The sequence below is a fragment of the Cervus elaphus genome, chromosome 5 (assembly GCF_910594005.1).
Source record: "Cervus elaphus chromosome 5, mCerEla1.1, whole genome shotgun sequence".
NCBI classification, from domain to species: domain Eukaryota; kingdom Metazoa; phylum Chordata; class Mammalia; order Artiodactyla; family Cervidae; genus Cervus; species Cervus elaphus.
Window position 1 is genome coordinate 113,737,669 of NC_057819.1, and position 12,072 is coordinate 113,749,740.

A 12,072-nucleotide genomic window follows, 5' to 3' on the forward strand; every position below is an offset into this window, starting at 1 on the left:
GCCATCACCAATGCAATGGACATGAACATGGGCAAACTCCGGAAGATGGTGAGGGACAGGGAGGCCTGGCATGCTGCAGTCCATGGGGTCACGAAGAGTCAGACATGACTGGGCAACAGAACAACAAGTACAGGGAGCTTCAGTCACTAACCAGCCACGCATATCTTCATCTGCATCAAATATTTGTGAACTCCAATTTGGAGAAAATTACTTATTTAAGAGATTTATTCTTTTATGTCCCATAAATCATATTCTTGTATGGCTTCCTTGCCCTAAGTACCCATTGACAGAGTAAAAAGGAATTGAGTGATTTTCTGCAAAATTTATGCTCTCCACTTTAAAGCAGTTTGTCATCCTGATCTAAATGTTTTAAGAAAATTAAGTAAGGACAATGTAGGGGACTGAGAAACTATGAAATGGGTACGTATGACTTTGAGTTTCTGTAATCTCTGAACCATATAAGGGTTTTGCTTGTGTTTTGTGAGGCAACAATGAAGCATAGTGTTAGTCGCTCAGTGGTGTCCAACTCTTTGCACCCCCATTGACTCTACCCACCAGATCCCTCTGTCCTTGGAATTCTCCAGGCGAGAATACTGGAGTGGGTTGCCATTCTCTTTTCCAGGGGATCTTCATAACCCAGGGATCGAACCCAGGTCTTCTGCAATTCAGGCAGATTCTTTACTATGTGAGCTACCAGGGAAACCCATGAAGCATATGGGAGAAATAAAAAGTCACGTTCCAGGGGAATCAGAAGAATATGAGAAAAATTAAAAGTGGAAGAACCTGTGCATTCCTAGAAAGCAGGACAGATAGAAAACTGGTGCTTTTGGTACTGCACTCATATTGTTGCCTAAGCATTCATTAAGATAAGGCTTAGTTCTATCTCTGAGAGGAGCAGAAGAGTTTCAGACCTGTATCATCTCCTTGGAAGTGGTAGACATACCTCTGATGTACTAAAACTACAATATACAGGACACATGCCAATCTCTGAGACCATGTATCTGGGAAGCTCTGAGGACACTGCCAAGGCCGAGCTTGCTGACTGCTATTTCTTGCTGGATGTGTGAGTGGGAGGTGAAGAACTAACATGTTCTGGGTTGCCTACTATTTGCTAGATATTAACTAAATGCTTCCTTTACATTATTTTTAATTCTTGAAGAAATATTCAAGGTAGGTACAAATATTCCTATTTTTAAAACGAGGAAATTATGATTGAGAGTGGTAAAGTAATGCTGTTACCAAACAAAACTTGGTTCCCCTTACCCACTCACAGTTAAGCCAACCCACTGACACTGGGTTGTAGTGAAAGTGGAAAAAAAGTCAAAGTGTTAGTCACTCTGTCATGTCTGACTCTTTGTGACCCCATGGACTGTAGCCTGCCAAGCTCCTCTGTCCACAGAATTCTTCAGGCAAGAATACTGGAGTGGGTAGCCATTCCCTCCTCCAGGGGATCTTCCCAACCCAGGGATAAAACTCAGGTCTCCTGTATTGCAGGCAGATTCTGTACTGTCTGAGCCACCTGAAGGAAAGTGCATTTACTTACTGCAAGACCTAGCAAGGAGTATAGGCAGCTAATGTTCTACAGACCCAAACTTCCCTGTGGCTTTCAGGGAAAGATTTTTAAATACAGGGTGAGGAAGAGGGTTGTGGAGTAGGTGATTAGCTCATGGACATTCTTCTGATTGGTTGGTGGTGAGGTAATCAGGAATCAACATCATCAACCTTCTGGTTCCAACTGGTCTGGGGTCTGTTGTTTGTGGTCAATGTGCAGTTAACTTCTTCCATCAGATGGGAGTTCAGTATCTGCAAAAAGGCTCAGAATATTATCTACAATCCTTGAGGGGAAACTAAATGTCCTTAATTTTGTTTAATGGTTAAATTATTATTATTTTGTCTACTTGACTGTTTTCCTTTGTTTCTACATTTTCTCACCTCTGATTAAATTTGTTCTTTGGATCTGGGGGAAGACTTAAGAGGCTAAAGATTTTCTGCAAGCAAGAGACAGACAGAGGACATGGTCAGTGGGGAAGGGGAAGGTCTGTCCCTGGAAGGCCCCATAGGGTCTTGCTCAGTTACAGTGCCATAGTTTGTTTTCTCCCAGAAGTTACTTTGAACAAAAGAGTCAAGTAGATGTAATTTGGGGAGTGTAAACAAATTGATGGAGAACAGGGAAGTGATACAGGAAAGAGGTACTTTTAAGCCAGGATCACAGTGGGCAACTATAGCTTAAACCCAAGGGGAAATATCAGAAATAATGGAAAACACACATATTAGAATTATCCACATTGAGGCATAAAGGAGCTGGAGTTTTTATTACAACTCTCCAAAGGCATTGGTTGAAGGCTGTTCTCAGAGTGGCAACACAGGCAGCATGAATTCCTCCTATTTTGTGAAAAGAGCTCTTAGGCATAGAGATGCATATCTGGAAAATAGAAACTGACTTAACATCAGTTCAGTTCAGTTCAGTCGCTCGGTCGTGTCCGACTCTGCGACCCCATGAATTGCAGCACATCAGGCCTCCCTGTCCATCACCAACTCCCAGAGTTTACTCAAACTCCATCACGTTGGTGATGACATCCAGCCATCTCATTCTCTGTTGTCCCCTTCTCCTCCTGCCCCCAATCCCTCCCAGCATCAGGGTCTTTTCCAATGAGTCAACTCTTCACATCAGGTGCTTCAGCATCAGTCCTTCCAAAGAACACCCAGGACTGATCTCCTTTAGGATGGACTGGTTGGATCTCCTTGCAGTCCAAGGGACTCTCAAGAGTCTTCTCCAACACCACAGTTCAAAAGCATCAATTCTTCGACGCTCAGCTTTCTTCACAGTCCAACTCTCACATCCACACATGACCATTGGAAAAACCATAGCCTTGACTAAACAGATCTTTGTTGGCAAAGTAATGTCTCTGCTTTTTACTATGCTATCTAGGTTGGTCATAACTTTCCTTCCAAGGAGTAAGCATCTTTTAATTTTATGGCTGCACTTAATATACTATGATCCAAATAGATGGTTGACATATTAAAAACATCATCATCAATCTTCAAGTTTCTTCACTCAGCTCCAATATCTGCTTCTTCAGTGTGGTAGACAGCTCAAATTCTAGAAGAAGAAGAAGGAGAAGGAGGCGTGAGGAAGGAAGAAAGAAAGAGAAAGGGGGGGGGGGAAAGGAAGGGAAAATGACACAATAACTATACAGTCAGTGACATGAGGTCACTGACTTTGCTGGCTAACAATGTTAGCTCCTCCTGGTTAGCCCAAACTTTCCCAGCTACATCTTTTAAAAGTCCCTCATCTAATGGATAAGGAAGCTGTGGTACATATACACCATGGAATATTACTCAGCCATTAAAAAGAATTCATTTGAATCAGTTCTAATGAGATGGATGAAACTGGAGCCCATTATACAGAGTGAAGTAAGCCAGAAAGATAAAGATCATTACAGCATACTAACACATATATATGGAATTTAGAAAGATGGTAACAATAACCCTATATGCAAAACAGAAAAAGAGACACAGAAGTACAGAACAGACTTTTGAACTCTGTGGGAGAAGGTGAGGGTGGGATGTTTCGAAAGAACAGCATGTATATTATTTATGGTGAAACAGATCACCAGCCCAGGTGGGATGCATGAGACAAGTGCTCAGGCCTGGTGCCCTGGGAAGACCCAGAGGAATTGGGTGGAGAGGGAGGTGGGAGGGGGGATCGGGATGGGGAATACGTGTAACTCTATGGCTGATTCATATCAATGTATAACAAAACCCACTGCAATGTTGTGAAGTAATTAGCCTCCAACTAATAAAAAAAATAATAATAAAAAAATAAATAAAATAAAAAAAAAAAAGTCCCTCATCTTGGGGAACTTCCCAGTCCTGGGGAAATCAGGACTATTGTTTACCCCAGGCCGTAGATTGACTGATATTTTCTTAGTCCCAGCATAGTGCTTCTGCTTCTACCCATCTGCTTTGATTCTTTGAAAATTTAAGACATTGTGCCAAAAATCCTCTACTCAACTGTCTTTGATAGAACTGGAATGCACATGACAGGTAGTCTTCTATAGATGGATTCCTATAGTAGTCTTGAATTCAGGCTTCTGTGACTCAGGCATGGATTCCATTTGTCACTGTAAAGGGATCGGTGTCCCTCACCCCAAAGATACTTTCTAATCTACATACACCAAAGGAATGAAATTGAAAAGAGATGTTTGCACTGACCTTCACGAGGCCATCAGGAACTATAACATATAAGCAGTTTATGATCAAAGCAAGAATGGTGACATGACCATCTTCCTTTGTCTGAAAAAGTTCTATGATTATTTTGTCAATTAAGAAACATCTTAATCACTTATTTTCTGAAGACTCATGGCTTTTAGGGAAAAACTTCCTCTTTTATAATTCTCCCAGTGACTATGGAAAACAATGTAAACAACAATAAGGAAAGTTCCGCTCATTGGCTCCAACTTGAGGTGGGGGGTTGTCCTTGTATAAAAACTCTAGAACCAAAGGAGTCACTATATTCTGGGAAACTCATCATTAAAGAGGAGCCCACTCTCCACCACCAACACCATGACCCACTCTTGCTGCTCTCCATTCCATCAGCCTATCTGCTGTAGGACCACCTGCTGCCAACCTACTTGTGTGACCCCCTGCTGTCAGCCCACTGGCTGTGGCTCCAGCCAGCCTTGCTGCTGTCCTGTCTGCTGCCAAACTGCCTGCTGCCAGCCCACAGGTTGCAGCAGACCCTGTCAGCCCACCTGCTGTGAGACCATCTGCTGCCAGCCCTCCTGCCCCCCAACTTGCTATCAAACTAGTGAAACCACCTGCTGTAGGACCATCTGCCACAAGCCTGCTTGTGTGACCACCTGCTGTCAGCCCACCTGCTGTGGCTCCAGCAGCTGTGGACAAACCTTCAGTGGGTCCAGCTGCGGCCAGTCTTGCTGCCAGCTGGTATGATGTGCACCTGTATACTGCCACAGAATCTGCTACCACCCCACGAGCTGCTGCCTGCCTGGGTGCCAAGACCAGAGCTGTGGATCCAGCTGCTGCCAGCCTTGCTGCCACCCCATCTGCTGTCAGACCACCTGCTGTAGGACCACCTGCTGCTGCCCCAGCTGTGTGTCCACCTGCTGCCCTTCCTCCTGCTGATCCTCCCATCATGGAAGCGTGTGAGACACATCAATCTCCTGAGAGCTAACCTATGAGTTCTCCAATTACTGCCACAGGCTCCACTGCCAGGCTTCACTAGCATCCAGCGTGCAGCCACCGTCTTTCTATGAGTCATATTCCTGATTAAGAGGCTCTGTGAGGTGGTATGGTAGCATGCAGTTGACTTCAGTCTGACTTTCTCCATCTTCCTTTTCTATTAAACTCTGTGATACCTGCAAGTTTTAGGTCTCCTTGCCTTGCAGTCATTGTGTCACCCTTGCAAAAATGATCACCACTTTTCTTACGTAACCTAAAGCACAAATCATTTTGCTGGTTTTCTTAGGTTTCTTTCATGTTTAATAATTTTTTTCTCTAATGGACTCATTAGAGAAAATGACTCATTCTACTGTACTTCCTCCTCCTTAGGATTACCCTGTGTTGTCTTCCCAACTGTGAGAAAGCTTCTCTGATTCCTTCGGAATAAAATCTGTGCTGTCTTCTAGCCTATATTCCGATTTGACTTTTTGTATACCATTTTCTTTTAAGTCCTCTCATTCATACTGTATTTCTGAGCCTGACAATGACCCCTAAACTGGCAGAACCAAGATGATTGCCTCCCTCTTATGGATGAATAAAAGCCACTTGACTATTCATAGGTAGAATTTGGTTGAGAGCTAGGGTCTCTTTGGTTTGTGCTCCAGGGTCTTACAGTAAGATCTTACTACATGCACAAAGTGATCTGAGCACTGGGAATATGTGTGCTTTGGACTGCCTGTGTATCATTGAATATAAACCTTTCCCTATGCAGATAATTTTCCTGTCTACAAATGTATTCCCTCAGCTATTTCCCAAACTTCAGTGACCATTTGCCCACATAAGGCCAATAGGCTGGTTTAAAAAGCCAACTACTAGGTTTAAGAATCTTTGAGACAAGTGCTCGGGCCTGGTGCACTGGGAAGACCCAGAGGAATCGGGTGGAGAGGGAGGTGGGAGGGGGGATCGGGATGGGGAATGTGTGTAACTCTATGGCTGATTCATATCAATGTATAACAAAACCCACTGAAATGTTGTGAAGTAATTAGCCTCCAACTAATAAAAAATAAAAATAAAGAATCTTTTGTATTCCTGGCACTCTGCTGGCACATTTAAGCCAGAAGCTCATCTAAAAACACCTGCTTTTTTATGTCAGAATATGTCATTCCGGGATGGTCTGATTAGATAAATCTGGGGTTTCCTGGGGCCACACATAGTATGGAATATTAAAAAGGAATCTGGTGAAGCATATACACTCAGCCATATTTCTTATACTTCTAAACTATAAGTTCATTTTTTTCTCCAAATTAAAATATTATCAAGACAATTATGTATGCATGCAGAACTGGGAAACGAGCTAACCACACCATGGAAATTTTACCTTAGAGCTATCCACAGTCTCTACAAAACATCCTGAGGTTTATGACATGAAACTGAAACATGAATCAAATCCAGATGTGTCTGGGGTTCTCTGAAGACACTGCTTAGTTTATAATAGGGGAAGGAGATAAGGTGGGGTAATAATATGTTAATTATATTTAGATAGTAGTCTAAATCAGTGTTCTGCAACTTGAGACTGTTAATATCTGGATTGGTGGGTAGGGGGCAATGTTGTGAACATGGAGAAAGGTTAACAGCATCCTGCCTCTACCCACTAAAAGCCACTAGCGTCCCATTCTACCTTGTGTGACACAGAGCTAAGATGGATGTAGGAGGTGGATAAATGGTAAGAACACAAGTGTGCAATCTACAGAGGAACTGCATAGATATATAAAATTGGATAATAGTGAAATGTGACACCAAAACCCATAAGATGTTACAATAGCAATCTTTTAAGGGTAACTTATGTGTTTCAATCTTGATATCAGAAGAGAAGACCTCAAAATTAGCATGTTAGATGTCTCACCTTAAGAAATTAAGGGAAAACAACACGGCTACCCACAAACCACCTAAAAGAAAACAAATACTCAGAAGGATGGAGATTAGTAAAACAGAAAATAAAGGGAAAATAGTGAAGCTTGACAAAGCCAAAATTTTGTCTTTAAAAAAAGTAAACAAAATAGAAAAAAACTCTGGGAAGATTGAGCAGCTAAAAAGAAACAAGACAAAATTCATATTATAAAAGAAAAATTAGGCATAAAATATAGATTAAACAGAGACTTAAAATAGTAAAAATTATTTTAATTATCTGTTGTTGTATAACAAACTCTCCTAAATGACAGGCCTGTCAATCAAACTTGCCAGTAAACTCCACTTCCCCAGCTTTGTTGACAATCAAACATTCTGCTAATTACCTTGTTAATTTGTGAGGCTTCTCAGTAGAGTGGAGCCTGCTTTGATTTTTGTCTTCCTGATTTCCTGTAGATCCTTGTGGTCTCTTTCATTTGTCCTCAACACAAAATCATGATCTCAGTCTTAGAAATATGTTCATACCCTTTCTCTTTAAGAGGGAGGGGATATATGTATACATATAGCAGAATTACTTCATTGTATATCAGAAACTAACACAACATTATAAAGAAAAAGGAGAGGGAGGTGGGAGGGGGGATCGGGATGGGGAATACGTGTAACTCTATGGCTGATTCATATCAATGTATGACAAAACCCACTGAAATGTTGTGAAGTAATTAGCCTCCAACTAATAAAAAAAAAAAAAAACTGAAAAAAATAAAATAAAATAAAAAATAAAAAAAAAGAAAATTTTTAAAGTTTTTTAAAAAATAGACAAACAATAGGAATACATACCACAAAGAATTACAGTCATTATCTTGTAATAATCCACAATGGAGTATAATCTGCAAACATCCTAAATCACTCTGCTGTATACCTAAAACTAGCACAATATTGTAAATCAACTGTACCTTAAAAAACAAAAACAAGCAAAATAAAGTATATCAGAGAATATGTGCAGGTTAAAAAAAAGAATCTTAGAAAGCAAATTCTTAGGCTTGTTCTCTTAAGGATCTGCAAATGATCAGTATATCTGCAAATGATGAGTATCAACCATATTATATCAATGTACTCATTACCCCCATGTCCTGCTCCTCACTTTTATGAGCACTTAAAATTATCTTCCAAAAGAAAAAGGAAGTGAAATTAACTCAGCCGTGTCAGACTCCTTGCAAGCCCATGGATAGTCCATGGAATTCTCCAGGCCAGAATACTGGAGTGGGTAGCCTTTCCCTTCTCCAGGGGATCTTCCCAACCCAGGGATCGAACCCAGGTCTCCCGCATCACAGGAGATTCTTTGCCAGCTGAGCCACAGGGAAGTGGACCATACACTGGGATTTTGTTTTGCATGGTGATTCCTTTCAAAGTCCTTACACATGTATTGCATCTCGTATTATCTCTTCTACTCTCATAGTGAGTCTCACAGGAACCCCACAAATCGAACAGAGCAAGGGTGATCATTTCCACAAATGAAAAAGTCACTTGCCTCCCGTGAAACAGTTAATAATTGATAGAATTGAGTCCGATAGCCCAAACCAGATGGTCTGACTCCTGATCCAGGTCATTTTTATTTAGATTTTACTATAAATGAAAATAATTCTGGTGACTGAATTTGGGGAAGTTTTGGCAGACATTGCTTGTCTGCCAATGGGAATAATAATACCTTGCACATGCAGGTCACTTCTCTACCTAAAATGGCAGTTTCCAACTCCATTTCCCACATATCTACAAAAAATAGCAGCTGGTTTTAATGACTCAGGAAAGTGAAAAGAGACTCTCATTGCCTGAGGGCTCTGGTCTGCAGCTGAGTAGATCATTCCATGGTGTTTCCTGACACTATCAGAGGGCATTGAAAAGGAAGCTCACCTACAGTACTTTTTCCTCCATATCATGGAAATAGAAGTCTTACTTGGTCTCATTCATTTGGTGTCAGACACTGTATTTCCCCCACCCCCCTCCCCCCAGAAATGGCCACAGCAGTGGGTATAGTCCTGTTTACTCTCCAGAGACTTGCTAAGTTGTTTCAGTCATGTCCAACTCTTTGCAACCCCATGGACTGTAGCCCACCAGGCTTCTTTGTCCATGGGCTTCTCCAGGCAAGAATACTAGAGTGGGTTGCCATGCCCTCCACCAGGGGATCTTCCCAATCCAGGGACTGAACTCAAGTCTCTTACATCTCCAGCATTAGCAGGCATATTCTTTACCACTAGCACCACCTGGGAAACCCTAGAGTCCTAGGGATAGGATTAATTGAGCAATGAATATATAACCCTCTGATCCAACCAGTTTCTTGGTTTTGTAAGGCAAAGATAGAGATTAAAAGATTCAATATCAAAGTGCTAGCTGAAAATTGAAGGATTCAATAAAGAAAAGAAACCAGGCACTCCTAGAAGCCATGGTGGTGTAGTTCTGCAAGGTGCGAGACATATTTTCTGAAGAAGAACTGAACAATAAAGATCTCCAGATATTTACTAGAAAAAGACCTGATATTGGCTCTGGAAGGAAAAGACTATTTTGTGACCAGAACTGTCTTCTTGTGTTAAATCCTAGAAGAACTCACAGGGACAGGGATTCTGTGAAGAGGCTGCCAGGCTTTCTTCATAATGGGGAGGGATAAGCTGAGGGACTGTCATTTACTGAGTTAATACAAGTATTAAGCTTGATATTTTCTCATCATTTGTAATTCATAATCTTGCCATAATGAAAGATTTTATTTTCCCCATTTTACACAGGAGGAGATATAGGCTAAGGGACTTGCTTCAAGTTGCGCCAGAGGCCAACAGTTTACTTGGCTTCAAGCACTAGGCTGTTCGCATCATACTCATTGGGTGCCCTGTGCTCCCTGCTCCCACCAGGCTGGGGAGAGAACTTGGGTCTATGAAGCATTGAACATGAAAGCAAATTACTTGTAGGTTTCACACATTTTCGTCTCACTTTCTTATCAGTAGTTATGAGTTTGCAAGAGAGAATGAAAACTAAGAGTTACATCTGGAAATGAAAGTGTTTTTTTATTTCAACAAGCTTTGTTTTTTTTTAATTTATTTATTTTTAATTGGAGGATAATTGCGTTGCAATGTTCTGTTGGTTTCTGCCATTTATCAACATGAATCAGCCATAGATATGCATATGTCCCCTCCCTCCTACCTCCCTCCTACCTCCGACTCCATCCTTCCCCTCTATGTTGTCACAGAGTACCAGGTTGAGCTCCCTGTGTTGTATAGCAACTTCCCATTAGCCGTCTATTTTACATATGGTAATGTATACATCTCAATGCTGCTTTCTCCATTTGTCCCACCCTCTCCTTCCCCTGCCGTGTCCATAAGTCCTCAACAAGCTTTACTAAGTACTTAGCTGTGTGTTAAGTACCATGCCAGGTGTTTGGCACTATAGACATGAACAAGAAGTTCAAGTTCCCGATCCTTATTGTACTTAGTGGAATACAAAGAAATAAAATGTATACACCAGATATAGGAATTATGAGCATATATCACTAATGATATGGAAAAAGTGGTTTGAGAAGGCTATATGTAGGCAGGATTGTATATGGCTGACCCAAAGAGAGAGGGAAAGGAAGAAAGGGTACAGGAAGGAGAAGGAGAGAAGGATGAAGGGAAAGAGTAAGAGAAGGGAGGAGGAAGGAAGGAAGAAGGAAATTTCATATTGTTTCCATGAATCAACTTACTACATGAAAAATATTAAAGGGTGATATTAAAAGAAATTAGGTGCAGAGGTTCCCCAATAATTTATATGCAAAAACAATGAACACTGACTGGTTGAAATGTGTGGAGTAATACTTTCAAAAGCCTGCAGTTAGTAGGTAGCAGAACATGCATGATATAGATACTCATCTCTCTGATTTCAATCCCCATGGCCCAACCTTTCCTGTCTTCTTCTGCAACTGAAAACATATGGATGAGCATAGAAGGAGTGATGCATAAATGACCTCTCATTAGGTGGGCATGCTCTATAGCCTTCCTGACCAGATGCAGAGAATTGATGACACATTGAAAATACAAATCAAAAATGGGCACGTATGCAAGGGAAAGTGATGAAGGGACATTCAAATCTCTGGGTATTGCATGTTAGTTCTTAGGCTAAAGCAGAGTAGAAAGTTCTTTTTCTAAAATTAATTTTTATTGAAGTATAGTTGCCTTGCAATTTTGTGATAGTTTCTCAGTTCAGTTCAGTTCAGTCGCTCAGTAGTGTCCAACTCTTTGCGACCCCGTGGACTGCAGCATGCCAGGCTTCCCTGTCCATCACCAACTCCAGGAGCTTGCTCAAACTCATGTCCATCGAGTCGGTGATGCCATCCAACCATCTCATCCTCTGTTGCCCCCCTTCTTCTCCTGCCTTCAATCTTTCCCAGCATCAGGATCTTTTCCAATGAGTCAGTTCTTCAAATCAGGTGAGCAAAGTATTTGAGCTTCAGCTTCAGCATCAGTCCTTCCAATGAATATTTAGGGTTAATTTCCTTTAGGATTGATTGGTTTTATTTCCTTGCAGTCCAAGGGACTCTCAAGAGTCTTTTCCAACATCACAGTTTGAAAGCATCAATTCTTTGGCACTCAGTTTTCTTTATGGTCCAACTCTCACATTCATACATGACTACTGGAGAAACTATAACTTTGACTAGATGGACCTTTGTCAGCAAACTAATGTCTCTGCTTTTTAATACACTGTCTAGTTTTCTCATGGCTTTTCTTCCAAGGAGCAAATGCCTTTTAATTTCACGGCTGTAGTCACCATCTGCAGTGATTTTGGAGCCCCCCAAAACAAAGTCTGTCACAGTTTCCATTGTTTCCCCATCTATTTGACATGAAGTGATGGAACCAGATGCCATGATCTTTGTTTTTTGAATGTTGAATTTTAAGCCAGCTTTTTCACTCTCCTCTTTCACTTTCATCAAGAGGCTCTTTAGTCCCTTCCTCTCTGTCTGCCATAAGG

The 12,072-nt window shown here is 41.3% G+C and overlaps 1 protein-coding gene across 1 annotated transcript; it reads left to right on the forward strand.

Moving 5' to 3' along the window:
* The first annotated feature begins 4,532 nt into the window (after positions 1-4,532).
* LOC122695074 (keratin-associated protein 9-8-like) lies at positions 4,533-5,261 on the forward strand. The gene is given in 1 exon segment (XM_043904555.1): positions 4,533-5,261. A coding segment is annotated over 1 exon segment (579 nt). The 5' UTR covers positions 4,533-4,566; the 3' UTR covers positions 5,146-5,261.
* Positions 5,262-12,072: the final 6,811 nt, after the last annotated feature.